Consider the following 20,828-nt stretch of genomic DNA (forward strand, 5'->3'; position numbering starts at 1 on the left):
AAGGAAATCAGCATCTCCAAAAAGCTCATCAGCAGATGGAAGCATGAAGTGCTCTAAAATCTCCTGGTAGATGGCTGTGTTGACTTTGGACTTGATAAAATACAGTGGACCAACACCAGCAGATGATATGGCACCCCAAATCATCACAGACTGTGGAAACTTCACACTGGGCTTTAAACACCTTGGATTCTGTGCCTCTCCACTCTTCTTCCAGACTCTAGAACCGTGATTTCCAAATTAAATGCAAAATGTACTTTCATCTGAAAAGAGGACTTTGGACCACTGAGCAACAGTCCATTTCTTTCTCTCCTTAGCCCAGATAAGACACTTCTGACATTGTCTCTGGCTCAGGAGTAGCTTGATATTAGGAATGCGAAAGTTGTATCCCCTTTCTTGAAGATGTCTGTTCGTGATGGGTCTTAATACACCAGCCTCAGTCCACTCCTTGTGAAGCTCTCCCAAGTTCTTGAATCAACTTTTCTTGACAATCCTCTCAAGACTATGGCCATCCCTGTTGCTTGTGCACCTTTTCCAGCCACCCTTTTCAGCAATGACCTTTTGTGGCTTACCCTCCTTGTGGAGGGCATCAGTGATCATCTTCTGGACAACAGTCAAGTCAGCAGTCTTCCCCATGATTGTGGTTGTGTGTACTGACTGAACTAGACTGAGAGATACACTGTGTTCATACTGTTTTACTCAAACTCGAAATTAAATATTCTAATATTTTGAGATTTTTTTTTATGTTTTTGTACTGTATACCATACTGATTAAAATTAAAATAGGAAAATGCTTGAAACATTTTAGTTTATGTGTAATGAGTCTATAATATATAACATTTTCACTTTCTTAAATAGGGGCGGTACGGTGGTGTAGTGGTTAGCGCTGTTGCCTCACAGCAAGAAGGTCCTGGGTTCGAGCCCCGTGGCCGGCGAGGGCCTTTCTGTGTGGAGTTTGCATGTTCTCCCCGTGTCCGCGTGGGTTTCCTCCGGGTGCTCCGGTTTCCCCCACAGTCCGAAGACATGCAGGTTAGGTTAACTGGTGACTCTAAATTGACCGTAGGTGTTAATGTGAGTGTGAATGGTTGTCTGTGTCTATGTGTCAGCCCTGTGATGACCTGGCGACTTGTCCAGGGTGTACCCCGCCTTTCGCCCGTAGTCAGCTGGGATAGGCTCCAGCTTGCCTGCGACCCTGTAGAAGGATAAAGCGGCTAGAGATAATGAGATGAGATGAGACTTTCTTAAATAACTGATGTGAAAAAGTTCAATATTTTCCAATATTCTAATTTTTTTAGATGCATTAGTAATTCACACTTAAAATTAATGCTTTCTTTCTTTTTAAGGCTCAATTGCAGCTCCAGAAGTCACCAGATTGCACCAAAAACAACCACAACACAACGCAGCGATTTCACATCATTATTTTTATAAGATTCCAATAACAATGGCCAATTTCAGTGAGTAAACAAGCATGGAATTACAACCCCAATTCTAAAAAATTTGGGACAAAGTACAAATTGTAAATAAAAACAGAATGCAATAATTTACAAATCTCAAAAACTGATATTGTATTCACAATAGAACATAGACAACATATCGAATGTTGAAAGTGAGACATTTTGAAATTTCATGCCAAATATTGGCTCATTTGAAATTTCATGACAGCCACACATCTCAAAAAAGTTGGGACAGGGGCAATAAGAGGCTGGAAAAATTAAAGGTACAAAAAAGGAACAGCTGGAGGACCAAATTGCAAGTCATTAGGTCAATTGGCAATAGGTAATTAACATGACTGGGTATCAAAAGAGCATCTTGGAGTGGCAGCGGCTCTCAGAAGTAAAGATGGGAAGAGGATCACCAATCCCCCTAATTCCGTGCCGACAAATAGTGGAGCAATATCAGAAAGGAGTTCAACAGTGTAAAATTGCAAATAGTTTGAACATATCATCAGCTACAGTGCATAATATCATCAAAAGATTCAGAGAATCTGGAAGAATCTCTGTGCATAAGGGTCAAGGCCGGAAAACCATACTGGGCGCCCGTGATCTTCGGGCCCTTAAGGCCAATTTATGCTGACAACCCAGTCCTCGCAGACGGTGTCGCAGACAGTGTCTGCGTAGCCCCCCCACCTTCGCAGACGCTCTGCGCGCACCTCCCAAAAATTGTGACCACCGCAGAAGCCTCGCAGACAAGAGGGCTCCGATTGGTCCACTCTACCCGCTGTACACGCACTTCCGCTTCCCTAATTTCCCGGTTTGTTTTGTTTTCACGACCGGCATTTTTAAAAACACGAGCGAAGATGGAGCAGCATGAAGAGCGGTTGATTGAGGAAGTGAAGAAGTACGGACATCTATACAACTCCAGTTCTAGTCATTATAAAAAAGTTCTAGTCATTATAAGTAACCGGAGGATAAACACTCCATTAACCACACCCACCAACTACTCCTAGCGACTTCTCGCCCCCTTGCGTTGTGCCGGTGAATAACATCGCGCACGCCTATTCCCCCGCTCAACAATAAATTACAACTGTCTGCGAAAAGCTATCTGCGAAAGCCTTGTCGCACAAGCATGCAGAGGCCTTTAGACGGCACTGCATCACATACAGGCATGCTTCTGTATTGGAAATCACAAAATGGGCTCAGGAATATTTCCAGAGAACATTATCTGTGAACACAATTCACTGTGCCATCCGCCATTGCCAGCTAAAACTCTATAGTTCAAAGAAGAAGCCATATCTAAACATGATCCAGAAGCACAGACGTCTTCTTTGGGCCAAGGCTCATTTAAAATGGACTGTGGCAAAGTGGAAAACTGTTCTGTGGTCAGACAAATCAAAATTTGAAGTTCTTTATGGAAATCAGGGACGCCGTGTCATTCGGACTAAAGAGGAGAAGGACGACCCAAGTTGTTATCAGCGCTCAGTTCGGAAGCCTGCATCTCTGATGGTATGGGGTTGCATTAGTGCATGTGGCATGGGCAGCTTACACATCTGGAAAGACACCATCAATGCTGAAAGGTATATCCAGGTTCTAGAGCAACATATGCTCCCATCCAGACGACGTCTCTTTCAGGGAAGACCTTGCATTTTCCAACATGACAATGCCAAACCACACACTGCATCAATTACAGCATCATGGCTGCGTAGAAGAAGGGTCCGGGTACTGAACTGGCCAGCCTGCAGTCCAGATCTTTCACCCATAGAAAACATTTGGCGCATCATAAAATGGAAGATACAACAAAAAAGACCTAAGACAGTTGAGCAACTAGAATTCTACATTAGAAAAGAATGGGTTAACATTCCTATCCCTAAACTTGAGCAACTTGTCTCCTCAGTCCCCAGACGTTTAAAAACTGTTGTAAAGAGAAAAGGGGATGTCTCACAGTGGTAAACATGGCCTTGTCCCAACTTTTTTGAGATGTGTTGTCATGAAATTTAAAATCACCTAATTTTTCTCTTTAAATGATACATTTTCTCAGTTTAAACATTTGATATGTCATCTGTGTTCTATTCTGAATAAAATACGGAATTTTGAAACTTCCATATCATTGCATTCCATTTTTATTTACAATTTGTACTTTGTCCTAACTTTTTTGGAATCATGGTTGTAGATGAACCAAAATTACCCAGATAACCAGGGTTCCACATGTGACGTCATGCAAGTTGAGCCCTGGGGCAAGGCTGCCTTTTTCTGGAATCCGGAACCCACGATGAGTTGATAGTTTTGTGCTTGATAATAAAGTAACAAATAATTTATATTTTTTCCCCTGCTTTATTAACTCATTTTAGTCGTTACTAATGATATATTAATTTTAAAGCATTACAATAAGGCATTATGTTCACTTTCAGTTTTAACAGCATGTTTGTTTTGTCTTTTCTAGGACTATAATTAATTTCAGCAGAAGAGATCAGTGTCTTCAGGAATCAGCAGTGAGTCTATGAGCTGTGTGTCCATACACTAATATTCAAAAATGGAGAGCTGTGATCTGGACACAGATAATGTGACCCCACCTTCAGAAAAGCGGTAAGCTGACATGTTCTAATATTTTAGTCATTAACTGTTCATATCTGAAATATGGAGTGAGTAGATATGAAAAGAATAACTGAACAAAAATTTATCCTCAGAATGAAAAGTTATCAGTCCCCACTTTAAACATTCAGATTCTGTTCACTGTCAGTAAAATGATGTTCTTATAAAATAATAAAGCAGTTAAAGAGTAAAGAGTCGGTATGAGACGATATACTCAAGCCACGATACGAGTCGTATCCCAATACAGGCTTCACAGGACCAGACTGATGAGACGGTGTTGACACAAATCACACCACTGCAGTATCAATACAGTAGGAGTGTTCAACTCAGATTCTGACACATCCACATTTCTGGGAGACTCTGAAGATCCATCAAAGTTTATCATTCTTTTTTTTTTCAAATTCTATTGACGAAGACCAATAATTAGAACAGGATGTTTCTGTAGAAAAAGAAGGGATAACAAACTATTGAAGTGTAAGCACTATGAGGTAATAACATTTATTCTACTGTTTTTTTTTTTTTGTTGTTTTTTTTTTTTTTTTATGAATGGGTTCCTTTGTTTATTCACATTTACAGCAGCTGTGATGAGAAACAGGATTAGCTCATTGGGATGATGCGTATTTCCTGTTTCTGTTAGAAAGCTAGTAGACAGTTAGCTACACTATAAGCCCAGAGATCTGGAGAGCTGGTGAAGTAGCTGCTGGAGTTTAGTGCAGAAGAAAAGTAGATCAGGATTTATAATATCAGGTGTATTTTTCCCCTGTTATGAACATATTTTTATCTTTTTCAGTGGAGCTGTAATAAAGCTATTTCATGATGCCGTTGTTAATGTAGAAAGATTGTTTGAGGGTAAATTGTGCCTTAAATGATTAAAATAACAAATGAGTGTCATCACGTGTGCTACTCCCTCTGCTGCTGCTGCCGACTGTGTAAGAGGTGGATGTCAGAATGAATATTGAACAGAAATATGGTGATATACGATATGATACAAATTCATCTCAGCGGTATTTTGTGTCGGAATTCTGTGGAAGAAAAACTGTCTCATGTCCACTCTGTAATGTTGTACAGTGAAGTCCAGAGAAAGAGATCAGACTCACCAGAACCCAGCTGTGTCTCCATGAAGAGTGATGCATCTATGCATCAACCTTTCGGCTTAAGAAGTGGAGACCCCTCACCTGTACACAGGTAACATCCCATAATTCTCACAGCAGAGTGAAAGGCTGTGTTACACATTCCTTTATCCAGTCCAGATCATTAGCAGAGTTTTGATATTGATCAGTTTGTGAAACTTTAATTAGGTCCCAATGCTGCTCTAATACTGTCACTAAACGTTTTAGAGTAATTAATATCAGTAACTGTGCAGTTCAGTTTTTCAGTGTCACGTACAGGATAAGGAAGTAAATTCATCTGGATATGAAAATAAAAATGATAATAATGGCTCACAAAATAATTTAAGCAACCAATAAAGGCACATTCCACTGTTTGTTAGTCAAAATAACAAATCAGTCAAAAACTGTAAATGGTTTCTGTAATGAACTGTCTGTAATGTTGTACAGTGAACTCCAGATAAAGAGATCAGACTCTCCAGAACCCAGCTGTGTCTCCATGAAGACTGATGCGTCTATGCATCATCCTTTGGTCTTTAAAAGTGGAAACTGCTCATCTGTACACAGGTAACATCCCATAATTCTCATAGTTAAACTCTCAGTAATGGATGTGCTCCACTGTCATTAGCAGCTATTGTGATTTATAGTTACTTGGTGTTTAGTTGGTCACTGCAGAGCGAAAGACTGTGTTTACACATTCCTTTATCCAGCCCAGATCATTAATTTTGATATTTATCAGTTTGTTCTACAGTCGATATTTTAAAAAATAGACAAAATTGCAGTCTATGCAAAGAAGGTGAAAACAAATCAGGGACTGTTTAGGATAAAAAAAATTAAAATCAAAACCTGGCTGCATAATTGTGCACACCCTTTAATAATCAAGGATGTGTCTGTCTTCAGAATCGACCAATCACATTCAGTCTCATCTTAAATAGTAGTTATGATACACCTGACATCAGTGAAAGTGGCTCTGATTGACCTCAGATAAAGTTTGGCTGTTCCTGTCGAATTATTCTGATATCCTCCTGGTTGTATCATTCTCCAAAAGCCCTGATCCACAAAGAGCTTTCGAAACAGGAACAGGATCTCCTCATTGAAGGGTCTCAATCAGGGCAGGAGTACAAAAAATTATCCAAAGCATTCAACATCCCACAGAACGCAGTGAAGACAGTCATCAACAAGGGGAGAAGATATGGTTGAACAGTGACTCTACCAAGATCAGGACGTCCCTCCAAGACTGATGAGAAGAAAAGGAGAAAACTGGTCATAGAAGCCACCAAGAGGCCTACAGCAACATGAAAGGAGCTGCAGGATTTCCTGGAAAGTACTGGTTGTTCCCTACATTTTACAACAATCGGTCGTGTTCTTCATAGGTCTGGGTTGTGGGGTAGGGTAGCAAGATGAAAGCCTTTACTCACAAAGGAAAAGATCCAATCCTGGCTAAACTTTGTAAAAACGTATATCCAGTCTCCCACAACCATATGGAAAATGTATTATGGTCTAATGAGACTGAGTTTGAACTATTTTGTCATCATTCCAAAAGTTAGGTTTGGTGTAAAAATACCACAGCACATCATCAAAAGAACAGGATACCTACAGTGAAGCATGGTGGAGGCACCATCATGCTTTGGGGCTGTTTTTCTTCAGCTGGAACTGGGGCTTTAGTCAAGCTGGACGGAATCGTGAACAGCTCCAAATATCAGTCTATTTTGGCACAAAACCTTCAAGCATCTGCTAGGAAGCTGAAGATAAAGGCTCCTTCCAACATGACTGTGACCCAAAGCATTCATCTAAATCAGCAAAGCAATGGCTTCACCAAAAGAGGATCAATGTTCTTGAATGGTCCAGCCAGAGCTCTGACCTTAATCCAACTGAAAATCTGTGGGGTGACCTGAAGAGAACTGTGCACAGGAGATGTCCTCGCAATTCGACACGTCTGGTCAATTTTTTCAAATAGGAGTGGGCAAAAATTGGCAAGTCTTGATGTGCCAAACTGATCAACTCTGACCCAAAAAGACTGAGTGCTGTAATAAAATCAAAAGGTGCTTCAATGAAGTAGTAGTTTAGGGATTTGCAAACTAATTCAACCAGGTTTTTGTATGATTTTTCTTTTCTTTTTTTTTACCATAAACAGTTTCTGATTTGTTTTCCTCTTTTTTTGTATAAATTGTATTTTTGGAATAAAGGTGGAATAAGTTCTGACAGGATTTATCTTGGTTTCATTTTTATCACAAAAAACTTGCCATTTTAGCAGGGGTGTGTAGACTTTTTATATCCACTATACTTTAATTGTGTTCTAATGCTGTTACAATACTGTCATTCAACATTTTAGAGTAATTAATATCAGTAACTGTGCAAGTCAGTGTTTCACAGTATCACATACAGGATAAGGAAGTAAATTCATCTGGATGTCACAAAATTATAGTTAACAAAATCATTTACACAACCAATAAAGACGCATTCCACTGTTTATTGTTGGTCAAATTAAGTCAAAATAACAAATCAGTCAAAAACTGTAAATAGTTTCTATAATGAACTGTCTGTAATGTTGTACAGTGAACTCCAGAGAAAGAGATCAGACTCACCAGAACCCAGCTGTGTCTCCATGAAGAGTGATGCGTCTGTGCATCAACCTTACCGCTTTAAAAGTGGAAACCCCTCACCTGTACACAGGTAACATCCCATAATTCTCATAAAGTCTGGAGAGTGAAAGGCTGTGTTACACATTCTTTTATCCAGCACAGATCCTTAGCAGAATTTTGTTTATTCACATTTACAGCAGCTGTGCTGAGAAACAGGATTAGCTCATTGGGACGATGTGTATTTCCTGTTTCTGTTAGAAAGCTACTCGACAGATAGCTACACTATAAGCCCAGAGATCTGGAGAGCCGGTAAAGTAGCTGCTGGAGTTTAGTGCAGAAGAAAAGTAGATCAGGATTTATAATATCAGGTGTATTTTTCCCCTGTTATGAACACATTTTTATCCTTTTCAGTGGAGCTGTAATAAAGCTATTTCATGGTGCTGTTGTTAATGTAGAAAGATTGTTTGAGGGTAAATTGTGCTTTAAATGAGTAAAATAACAAATGAGTGTCATCACGTGTGCTACTCCCTCTGCTGCTGCTGCCGCCGAGTGTGTAAGAAGAGGTGGAGGTCATAATGAATATTGAACAGAAATATGGTGATATACGATATAATACAAATTCATCTCAGCGATATTTTGTGTCAGAATTCTGTGGAAGAAAAACTGTCTCATGTCCACTCTGTAATGTTGTACAGTGAAGTCCAGAGAAAGAGATCAGACTCACCAGAACCCAGCTGTGTCTCCATGAAGAGTGATGCGTCTATGGGTCCTCCTTTTAACTTTAAAACTGGAAACCCCTCACCTGTGCATAGGTAACATCCCATAATTCTCATCGTTAAAGTCACAGTAGAGTGAAAGATTGTGTGACACATTCCTTTATCCAGTCCAGATCATGAGCTGAGTTTTAATATTTATCAGTTTGTGATACTTTAATTAGGTCCCAATGCTGCTCCAATACTGTCACTGAACATTTTAGAGTAATTAATATCAGTAACTGTGCAGTTCAGTGTTCCACAGTGTCACGTACAGGATAAGGAAGTAAATTCATCTGGATGTGAAAATAAAAGAGATAGGAACGGCTCACAAAATCATTTAAACAACCAATAAAGACACATTCCACTGTTTATTGTTATTTAAATTAAGTCAAAATAACAAATCAGTCAAAAACTGTAAATGGTTTCTATAATGAACTGTCTGTAATGTTGTACAGTGAACTCCAGAGAAAGAGATCAGACTCTCCAGACCCCAGCTGTGTCTCCATGAAGAGTGATTCGTCTATGTTTGAACCTTTGACCTTTAAAAATGGAAACCCCTCACCTGTACACAGGTAACATCCCATAATTTCCATGGTTAAATTCACAGTAAAGGATGTGGTCCACTGTCATTAGCAGCAATTGTGATTTATATTATAGTTACTTGATTTTTAGTGATATTACAATGCTTTAGAGGAAACAGTGTAAACATTTATTCATGTGAAAATGTCTTAAATGCGAAAGCAAGAAATACTAACAGAAGCAAAAAGAACTGAAACAGCTGAAATTCTGATCTAGGATCTCATATTCATCTTTTGAAGGTAAACCCAAATGTCTTCAGTGTAAAGCAAAAACAAGAGAGCTGGCCTTGCTGTTCCAGTACTTTTGGAGGGGACTGTGGGAAGGAAATAAAATTAGAAACCTAAAATTAAAACAGGGACACATTTACAGTCCACAATCTTGGTGACAATGTATTTAGTTCTGTCTTCTCTAAATAATTATTCACTTGTTCCATTTATTGCAGTAAAATTTAGGCTAAAGTTGAGACTACAGTATGAAAGGGATGAAAGTTATTGTCTTTAACAGTGACTATTTTTGTTTCCAGTGATTTACAGAAGGCAGGAGACAGAAGAGAAAAGATCATCACAGATACAGGGTAAGATCAAACCCAACACCATGACTGACACTGACGCACTGGAATTATAAACCTCTCTGCTGTTATTATCTACAGGATTAGATTATAGAAAACATAGTCAAATCAGGTAAATCCATCGTGTTAGCATCATAAAGAACGGTTATCTGTGGAAACCAGTCAGAAAAACTGTGATCTTGAATTGTAATATTAAAAATATATAAAAATATAAAATATATAAAAAAATATATAAAATTGGAGCCCAGGTCTCACCACATCATCTTATTTCACCCTGTCACACAGACACTCCCCAGAAGCTCATGCTGGAAATGAATTCCAGAAAAAGTTCAGATTAAATCTGATGAAGAAGTTTCAGTGTTTAAATGGAGTGATAATAAAGCAGGAAAACCGAGTGCTCCTGAGTGAGATCTACACAGAGCTCTACATCACAGAGGGAGACAGTGGAGATGTCAATAAAGAACATGAGGTGAGACAGATCGAGGCAGCGTCCAGGAGAAAAACAACAGAGGAAACACCAATCAAACGTAACAACATCTTTAAGCCCTTATCTGAAGAAGACGAACCCATCAGAACTGTACTGACAAAGGGCGTGGCTGGTATCGGAAAGACAGTTTCTGTGCAGAAGTTCATTGTGGACTGGGCTGAAGGGAAAGCAAATCAGGACGTCCCCCTCATATTTCCACTTCCTTTCAGAGAGCTGAATCTGATGAAGGACCAAAAACTGAGTCTGATGGAGCTTCTTCATGTCTGTTTTAAGGAAACAAAAGAAACAGAAATGTCCAGACTGGAAAAGGTTCTGTTCATTTTTGATGGATTGGACGAGTGTCGTTTCCCTCTGGATTTCCAGAACACAGTGAGAGTGTGTGATGTAACTGAATCAGCATCAGTGCATGTGCTGCTGATAAACCTGATCAAAGGGAATCTGCTTCCCTCTGCTCTCATCTGGATCACCTCCCGACCAGCAGCAGCTGATCAAATCCCCTCTGAGTACGTCCATCGAGTCACAGAGATACGAGGGTTCAGTGACCCCCAGAAGGAGGAGTACTTCAGGAAGAGGGTCAGTGATCAGAGCCTGGCCGAGAACATCATCACACACCTGAAGTCATTAAGAAGCCTGTACATCATGTGTCACATCCCAGTCTTCTGCTGGATTTCAGCCACTGTTCTCGAGAGAATGTTGGGTAAAGCAGAGAGTGGAGAGATCCCCAAGACTCTGACTCAAATGTACACACACTTCCTCATCATTCAGACAAACGTCATTAGAGGAAAATACTCAAAGAAGCAGGAGAGTGATGAAGAAATGCTTCTCAAACTGGGAAAACTGGCTTTTCAGCAGCTGGAGAAAGGCAACCTGATCTTCTATGAGGAAGACTTGAGAGAGTGTGGCATTGATGTGACAGAAGCAGCAGTGTACTCAGGTGTGTGTACGCAGATCTTCAGAGAAGAGGTTGGGCTTCACCAGAGTAAAGTGTACTGCTTTGTTCATCTGAGCATTCAGGAGCATCTCGCAGCTCTGTATGTGCATCTGACCTTCATGAAGGAAAAGAGAAATGTTCTTTATCAGCGTCAGTCCGAAGCAATTTCAGATGTACACAGGAGTGCTGTAGATCAGACGTTATACAGTCAGACTGGACATCTGGATCTGTTCCTCCGCTTTCTTCTGGGTCTCTCACTGGAGTCCAATCAGAAAGTCTTGCATGCCTTCGTAACACAGACAGGAAGTAGCTCCCAGAGCAAAGAGTGCACAGTTCAGTACATTAAGAAGATGATCAGTGAAAATCTTCCTGCAGAAAAATCCATCAATCTGTTCCACTGTCTGAATGAACTGGGTGATGATTCTCTAGTGGAGGAAATCCAATGCTACCTGAAATCTGGAAAACAAAGTGAACTCTCTCCTTCACCGTGGTCTGCTCTGGTGTTTGTGTTACTGACTTCAGCACAGGAGCTGGAGGAGTTTGACCTGAGTAAATATATCAGTACAGAGAAGATACCAGATTGGGTTCTTGTGAGGGTGATGCCTGTGATTGCAGCATCCAGAAAAGCAACGTAAGTAAAGCTGAATAGAACTGTTCTACTGTTCCACTGTTAGAAAGAGAGAAACTGAAAGTACTTTGACAGAAACGCACTTTGGGATGGTTTGAGTTTCAGGTGATACAGACTGTGTGAATACAAATAGATCAGTAGATAAATGAGGGGAAAACAGTTGCATGTAGAATTGAATAAAACTGAAGTTCAGCTATTAAATAAGTGGAAACCAGTTGATGTCATTTAAGGAGAAAAACATTTACGTCTCTCATTCTGCCATTTTGTCCCAAGAAGCTGTGAGCTGAAGATGGCCAGCTAATTTGACTCACAAACACCACATTTCCAGAAATGAAGCAAATAATCAAACAAAACTTCATACTTTTTTATTATTATTTACAATATTTCCAAATTACACCACTATTGCAGGCTCCAATGTCCAATAAACATTGAGGTGGGGGTTTTTTCTATGCAAAACCTTCACTGACTGTAGTGTAATTTTTTTTTATTTCTTCACATCTCCACATTAAATATATGTTCTTGCTGAAATTTAATGATGCAGAGACTGGGCCTGTAGAACCATGTGGAGTTTGCAGTAAAACAAAATTATAATTCCCAAAAACTTTACTGTTCTTATGACCTGATAAAAGGTTTTATTCAAAACAGCCTTTCACAGAGAACTGATTAGAAACAAGTCAATTCAAGTTTGTTTGTATAGCACTTTTAAAAATAGACATTGTCCCAAAGCAGCTTTACAGAATCTGAATTACCCAAGACATGAGCCAATTTTATCCCTAATCTATCCCCAATGAGCAAGCCCGTGGCGATGGTAGCAAGGAAAAACTCCCCCAGGCGACATGAGGAAGAAACCTCAAGAGGAACCAGACCCAAAAGGGAGCCAATCCTAACCTGGACAACAACAGACAACATGACTATAACATTAACAGTTAAAATGAAGTCAATTTCATTGATGTTATAACTCTTCATTAATGGAAACTTGAGTGCAAAACTGTTCATGACAAGTGCAGTCCTAAAGTTAGCAAGCCAACTATAGTCCTCAGCCACAAAAGCATTACTGTAAGTGTCCACGGTGTCTTCCAAGTGTGACTTGCAACTGTCCATATGGGGCCGTCCTCCACAGGAGCGATGTGATGAGACTCCAACCAGACATGGGGTATCAGGATGGATCAGGTAGGTCTGAGGAGCAGAAGAGGCTCAGCATGTCGATCCCAGGATTGACATGTAACTCAGAGGGACAGATTGAAGGGGGGGAGAAGAGCGAGAAAACACAGGTTGTTAGGTATGCCCAATGTCACCTGAATAAGTAGGAACAGTATACATTTTGCGCTGAGTACAAGCAGGGACTCCGTCAAAACTAACTATGACAGCATAACTAAAAGGGGAGAGCCAGAAGGTAACACAGGCATGAGGGAGCCCCGGGACATAAAGCAGCAGCCACTACACCGTCAACAAACTCAAGTGAGCAAGCAAGTGGGGGACTGACAGCTTGCTCACTCGAGTTTGTTGACGGTGTAGTGGCTGGCTGCTTTATGTCCAGTAAACACTCTATGTCTGAGGACCCTCCAGATCTACACCTTTACCTCATAAGCACTATTAACAAAAGGCTTGACTAAACGGATATGTTTTTAGCCTAGACTTGCATGCTGAGACTGTGTCTGATTCCCGAACACTACTTGGAAGGCTGTTCCATAACTGTTGGGCTTTGTAAGAAAAGGCTCCACCCCCTGAAATAGCCTTCACTATACAAGGTACCAGCAGATGGCCTGCACCTTTTGATCTAAGTAGGTGTGGTGGGTCATAAAGGACCAGAAGTTCGCTCAGGTACTGTGGTGCAAGACCATTCAGTGCTTTGAAGGTCAGTAGTAGTATTTTATAATCAATACGAAATTTGATTGGGAGCCAATGCAGTGTGGATAAGACAGGGGTGATGTGGTCATATTTTCTAGTTCTAGTAAGGACTCTTGCTGCTGCATTTTGAACTAACTGGAGCTTGTTTATGCACTTATTGGAACATCCAGACAGTAAGGCATTACAATAATCCAACCTGGAGGTAATGAAAGCATGAACTAGTTTTTCTGCGTCGTGTAGTGACGTTAAATTTCTTATCTTAGCAATATTTCTGAGATGAAAGAAAGCTATCCGGGTAATGTTATCAGTGTGAGTTTCAAATGAAAGACTGGGGTCAATAATCACCTCGAGGTCTTTTACTGTTGCATGTGAAGAAACAGAAAGGCCATCCAGAGTTACTGTGTAATCAGAAAACTTACTTCTAGCTGCATGTGGTCCAAGTACTTCAGTCTTGTCAGAGTTAAGCAGAAGGAAGTTAATAAGCATCCAGTGTCTAAGGTCCTTTACACATTCCTCAAATTCTATTAAGCTGGTGTCTCTCATCAGGTTTTGCAGAAACATACAACTGTGTGTTGTCAGCACATCAGTGGAAACTAATACAATGTTTATGAATAATATCACCCAGAGGTAACGTATATAAAGAAAAAAGCAGTGGACCAAGACAGAACCTTGTGGAACACCAAACTTTACCTCAGTATGTCTTGAAAAATCACCGTTTACATCAACATACTGATAGCGATCAGTTAAATAAGACCTGAGCCAGGAGAGGCCCATTCCCTTAACTCCCACAACATTTTCTAGTCTATCCAGAAGAATGGAATGATCAATGGTATCAAATGCTGCACTAAGGTCAAGGAACACAAGCAGCAAGACACAGCCCTGCTCAGACGCCAACAGTAGGTCATTTACTTCTTTAACTAGAGCTGTCTCTGTGTTATGATGAGGTCTAAATCCTGACTGATACATTTCATGGATGTTATTCCTATGTAAATATATGAGCATAACTGCTGTGCCACAGCTTTTTCAAGGATCTTGGAGATAAAGGGGAGGTTTGATATTGGCTGATAATTGGACAGCTGACAGGGATCAAGGTCAGGTTTTTTAATCAGGGGTTTGATAACTGCTTGTTTAAAGGATTTGGGTACATAGCCAATCATAAGAGAAGAATTTATTATTTTTAGAAGCTGTTCAATTACTTCAGGTATTATCTGTTTGAATAGACGTGTAGGTAAAGGATCTAGTACACAAGTTGAGGCTTTTGATGTGGAGATGAATGAAAGTAATTCAATTTCTCTAAGGGGAGTAAAACATTCTAATTGCTGATCTGATACAGTTATATTGTTAACTACAGGGTCACTTACATTGTCTGACCTTAAATTAGTAGTTAGAATTTTTTTGTCAGATATTCTCAATTTTGTCATTAAAAAATTCATAAACTCATTGCTACTACATACTCCAGGTGTGCATGTGTCTATAGTGGACTTATTCCTGGTTAATTTTGCTATGTTATTAAATAGGAATCTAGGATTATTTTTATCTTCTATTAGGGAGGAGAGATGTTGATCTATCAGCACTAAGAGCTTTTCTATACTTCAGGAAGCTCTCCTTCCACACTAATTTGAACACTACCAATTTTGTTTGATGCTATTTACGTTCCAATTTTCGAGTGGTCTGTTTTAAAGTGTGAGTGTCATCATTATACCAAGGTGCTAATTTTCTCTCTCTGATCATTTTCCTCTTAAGAGGAGCTACATTATCTAAAGTATGGCAGAATGTTGACTCTAAGCATTCAGTTGCCTGATCAAGTTCTGCAGGGGCTGACAGTGACCCAATCAAAGTTGATAACTCTGGGAGATCATTTATAAAGCTCTGTGCAGTAATTGACGTGAATGTACGTTTAATACAGTAGTGTGGTGAGGTGCATATATTATTACTCAGACATATTTTGAATGAGATGAGATAATGATCTGAGATAACTTCAGACTGTGGAAGCATGACTATATTTTCTATGTTTAACCCGAATGTTAGTATTAGGTCAAGGGTGTGACCACCATTATGGGTCGGTCCTATGACATTCTGATTAACCCCTACTGAATCTAAAATGGACACAAATGCTGTTTTCAAAGGGTCTTCTGGGTTATCGAAGTGAATATTAAAATCTCCAACAACTAAAGCTTTGTCTAAGGAAATAACTAGGTCTGAGATAAAATCTGCAAATTCAGAAAGAAACTCAGAATATGGCCCCGGGGGCCTGTAAATAATAAGTAACAGAATTAACTGGGTAGACTTATTTTTTGAGGCTACATACATTTATATTAGTATGAAGAACTTCAAATGTATTAAATTTATAACCAGGTTTGTGTGTTATACCTAGATGATCATTATAAATAACCACGACGCCTCCTTCTCTGCCAGTTAGACGAGGCTGGTGTATATAACTGTATCCAGGAGGACTAGCTTCATTTAATGCTATACATTCATTTGGTTTAATCCATGTTTCTGTTAAACACAATACATTTAAACTCCTGATCAGTAATAAGTTCATTAACCATTAGCACTTTGGATGTAAGAGATCTAATATTTAATAGCCCCACCTTTAGATCAAAGGTGCTGGCAGCAGCTGTACAGTCAGTATGATCTAATTTTATATTGATTAGGTTACTGGAACAAAATCTCTCTGAATATTTCTACTTTTTTTGAGCTTGGGTAACAGACAGAGTCTCGATGTAGTGGACCCTGAGTGACGACTCTGTGCAGCTAGCAGACAGTCGGTTTAGCCTGTTCGTCTGCTCCCTGGCCTTGGCTCTGGATTGTCAGAAATTAACTAGGCCTGTTCTGAGACTATGACCTATGCTGCAAGAAATGAGAGCAGCACCTTCCCGAGTGGGATGGATACCGTCCCGCCCTAACAGGCCAGCTGTGCCCTCAAAATTAGCCCAATTATCTATAAAGCCCACACTGTTTTCAGAGCAACACCTGGACAACCAGCAGTTCAGCGACCATAATCTGCTGTAAGCTACATCGCCCCGCCGCATTGGGATGGGGCAGAGCATACTACAGCATCAGACGTTGCCTTCGCTAATTTAAACACCTCTACAAAGTTACTCTTAGTAACCTCTGACTGACGAGGGGGTATATAATTAGCTCCTGCATGGATAACTATCTTTGAGAACCTGTGCTTGCCTAGGACCCTAAGATTACCTGCTATGTCCGGTGCCCTGGTTCCCGGTATACACCTGCTGGTGCCCCTAAAGGCTGAGCTAATTTCACGTGTCATATAATAGTCCCCTATAGCCAGAGCTCTTTCAGGTTTCTCAGCGGGTGCATCACTAAGGAGAGAAAACCTGTTCGACAAGTGATGCGGAAAGGAGTGGTGCTCCTGTGGGCGAGCCTCAGCGGTAGCTTTGGCTCTACGCTTATGCCGCCGAGTTGTCACCCATTCGCCCTGCTGTCAGGGCTCTTAATGCCGGAGTTGGGGGATTACGAACTCCACCTAGGGCACCCAGACTTTCCCCTACAGAAACTACACTGTTCTCATGCTCACTAACCTTCTCTAAAGCCTGGACATGCGCTTCTAGCACTATAATCTTCTCCGTCAGAGAGCTAACTAATCTGCACTTATCACAAATAAAGCTATCACTAGCAATGGAGGAAGAATGACTAAACATCCTGCACTCAGCACACTGAACAGGCTGAAGGTGTGCCATGATGAAAAGATTCCTTAATCGTACCTTAAACGAAGATCTGTTAATATTAAAGCAGATCCGATGCGGATGGCCTCCGCTTATGGTCTTTACGCAGGAGGAGAAAAAAGAAAGCTTCCAGTCTTGGCATTCTTCCAAAAAAAAAGGGGAAAAAAGGGAAAAGGAAAGCGAAAGTGGAAAGTACAAAAAGGAAAGTGAAAGTACAATAAAAAAATGAAGAGAATACTGGAAAATTATTTGTAGAAAAAATAAAGATTAGTGATTTAAGGCCAACACTCGCGGGGAAAAAAGACTCGTCACAAACAACTCAGAAACCAGGAAATGCATAGCACAGAATGCGCATGCGCCAACTCCAGATAATATAAGAGCTTAAGATAAGGTCTTAAGAAACATCATTCTTATTTTTATGACATCATTAACATTCATTAATTACATGCTAATTATTCTTTTGTTGTTGTAATGTCCTGATATCTTTTATAAATTGTCATTTTTTTTGTTGTGTTGACCTTCTCACAGCTTTTATTCTTTTTCATGCTGTAGCTCTTTGATGGATTTATTTGTCTCTGAAACAAAAACCTGTCTCAAATTTCAGTGTCCTTTTCTGGGAGAGGTCTTTACCCCCCACACACAGGGAAAGTCAGACAGGGAGATACAACACACAGAGTGTAAGGGGAAGAACATGTCCAGTCTGTAAATCACTGGCACCAGGAACAAATAAGGAGCACGCAACACACACACACACATACTTATCCAATGAGCTCTTCATGAGTATCTCCATAAAACCCCTTCAGCACTGGGCTGTGATCATTTCAGTCGCTCACTAATTAGAGAACAAATCAAATGTCTGATCTGTTCAGATAAATATGACTCTGCCTCAAACTCTGCCTGCTTCATCTAAACCTGACTTTTGAAACTCTTTTCCTTTCTTCTCTTATAAATATTTTAGATCAGACTCTTATTTCGGGCGGCACGGTGGTGTAGTGGTTAGCGCTGTCGCCTCACAGCAAGAAGGTCCAGGTTCGAGCCCCGTGGCCGGCGAGGGCCTTTCTGTGCGGAGTTTGCATGTTCTCCCCGTGTCCGTGTGGGTTTCCTCTGGGTGCTCCAGTTTCCCCCACAGTCCAAAGACAGGTTAGGTTAACTGGTGCAGGTTAGGTTAACTGGTGACTCTAAATTGACCGTAGGTGTGAGTGTGAATGGTTGTCTGTGTCTCTGTGTCAGCCCTGTGATGACCTGGCTACTTGTCCAGGGTGTACCCCGCCTTTCGCCCATAGTCAGCTGGGATAGGTTCCAGCTTGCCTGCGACCCTGTAGAACAGGATAAAGCGGCTAGAGATGATGAGATGAGACTCTTATTGTTAGGGTTTTGCTGGGATTCGAACCTGGTTCGTTGGTGTGATAATCCAGCAAACCCCCACTAGGCCACCAGGGGGATGACTCAAATGCAGAGGCGTGAGGCGGAAGTAGAAAAAGAATCAAAAGGTTTATTTAAACTATATACACTATATACAGGGCAAAACAAAAGACAAAAAAAAACAAAGAGTATAATCCAAAAGAAAAGCAAAGTGCAAAAATTCAAAAGCTAAGAAGATCAAAAAACACAGTACAAAGGAAACTGGAGATAAACATAACAGCACAAAGACTCCGTGACAAGAGGACTGAACTCAGGGGTATAAATAGACAAACTAATTAAGGACACAGGTGAAGATAATTAGGCAATTAACACAAACACAGGAACAGTGGCGGCCTCTAGAGGCCAAAATAAACACGACATGAAAAGGAAATAACAGCGGCCTCTAGAGGCCAAAACAGTCCTAGTCCTAACAGGACCCCCCCCTCTAGGAGCGTCTCCTGACGTTCCCAGGGCGATCCGGATGGGCCGAATGGAAGTCCCGACATAGTTCTTTATCAAGGACATCCCGAGCAGGAACCCAGCAGCGCTCCTCAGGACCATAGCCCTCCCAGTCCACCAGATATTGCAACCCGCCGCGGACCCGGCGGGAGTCAAGCAGGCGATTCACAGTGAACACAGTCTGCCCCTGGAAGATGCGGGGGGGTGGGGGGTTCCTAGGGGCAGGGGCATACGTAGACGTCAGTACGGGCCGTAACAGGGAAACATGGAAAGTGGGGTTGATCCTCAGAGTCCGGGGCAACTGGAGCCGGTAGGAGACAGGGTTCACCCTGCGCACCACCTTGAAGGGGCCAATGTAGCGAGGAGCAAGCTTGCGGTTCTCCACCCGCAGTGGAAGGTCCTTAGTGGACAGCCAAACACGCTGCCCAGGGCGGAAAGCGTGTGCAGGTCTTCTATGGCGGTTGGCCTGAGTCTGGTTGGTTCTGGAGGTCTGGATGAGGGTCTTCCTGACCTTGCTCCAGGTCTTGCGACACCGTCTCACATATTGGTTGACCGAGGGCACCCCCGCGTCCTCCTCCTGGTCCGGGAACAGAGGTGGCTGGAACCCGAATTGGCACTGGAATGGCGACAGCTTGGTGGCCGATGACTGCAGGGTGTTGTGGGCGTACTCCGCCCATGGCAGCCAGGTGCTCCACGATGTCGGGTTATCCATAGCCAGGCCTCGCAGGGTGGTTTCCAGGTCCTGGTTGAGCCTCTCCGTCTGACCATTGGACTGTGGGTGAAACCCAGAGGAGAGGCTGGCAGTGGCTCCGATGACCTTGCAGAACCCGTGCCACACTCGGGAGGAGAACTGGGGCCCTCGGTCTGAGACGATGTCCTGTGGAAGACCAAAGACTCGGAAGACATGATTAAACAAAAGTTTCGCAGTTTCAAGAGCAGAGGGGAGTTTGCACAGTGGTATGAAGCGGCAGGCCTTGGAGAATCTGTCAACTAAGACCAAAATGACCGTGTTACCTTGTGACTCAGGGAGACCCGTGATAAAGTCGACTGCCACGTGGGACCAGGGACGCCGGGGAATGGTCAGAGGATGCAGGAGACCCTGGGGACGCTGTCGTGGGTTCTTGGTTCTGGTGCAAACCTCACAGGACAGGACAAATGACCTTACTTCCTTCTCCATGTTAGGCCACCAGAAGCGTCTTTTCAGGAAGTCCAGGGTCCTCCGAGCTCCTGGGTGGGCGGTGAGAGGGGAAGAGTGACCCCACTGGAGAACCTTGGCCCGGGCTTGATGTGGGACGTACAAGAGGCCTGGTGGCCCCGTCCCAGGACCGGGGTCCTGGCGTTGGGCTCGTCGGACAGCCTCCTCAATACCCCAGCGGACAGGGGCCACAATCCGGGACACAGGGATAATAGGCCCGACTTCATTCTCCCTGTTAGTGGCAGAGAACAGTCTGGACAGTGCGTCAGGTTTGGTGTTCTTGGAGCCGGGGCGGTATGAGAGGGTGAAGTCAAACCGACTGAAAAACAGGGCCCACCTAGCCTGTCGAGGGTTCAGTCTCTTGGCTTGCTGGAGGTACTCCAGGTTCTTGTGGTCAGTCCAAACCAGGAATGGATGTTGTGCTCCCTCCAGCCAGTGCCTCCACTCCTCAAGGGCCAGTTTGACCGCTAGCAGTTCTCGATCCCCCACATCGTACCGGGACTCAGCAGGACTCAGGCGGTGGGAGAAGTAAGCGCAGGGGTGCAGCTTTCCTTCCGAACGTTGAGAGAGCACCGC

General features: G+C 42.0%; 1 protein-coding gene across 11 annotated transcripts in view; it reads left to right on the forward strand.

Annotated features, from left to right (window-relative positions):
* The window catches only part of LOC132870616 (NACHT, LRR and PYD domains-containing protein 3-like), a 164,740-nt gene that overhangs the window by 14,863 nt on the left and 129,049 nt on the right, over nt 1-20,828 (forward strand). For 7 of the 11 annotated variants that reach the window (XM_060904323.1, XM_060904330.1, XM_060904334.1 and 4 more), the window contains exons 2-4: nt 1,340-1,450; nt 3,873-4,015; nt 5,090-5,206. The exons of 1 other annotated variant lie outside the window; for it this stretch is intronic. In XM_060904323.1, the coding sequence (XP_060760306.1) occupies nt 3,963-4,015; nt 5,090-5,206 (170 nt within the window). In that variant the 5' untranslated portion in view covers nt 1,340-1,450; nt 3,873-3,962. Of the gene's footprint in view, nt 1-1,339; nt 1,451-3,602; nt 3,733-3,872; nt 4,016-5,089; nt 5,207-5,577; nt 5,695-7,683; nt 7,801-8,404; nt 8,522-8,919; nt 9,037-9,566; nt 9,618-20,828 lie in introns of all 11 variants that reach the window. 3 more of the 11 variants (XM_060904335.1, XM_060904325.1, XM_060904324.1) reach the window with 3 other exon arrangements.

This window comes from Neoarius graeffei, chromosome 22 (assembly GCF_027579695.1).
Source record: "Neoarius graeffei isolate fNeoGra1 chromosome 22, fNeoGra1.pri, whole genome shotgun sequence".
Lineage (NCBI taxonomy): Eukaryota > Metazoa > Chordata > Actinopteri > Siluriformes > Ariidae > Neoarius > Neoarius graeffei.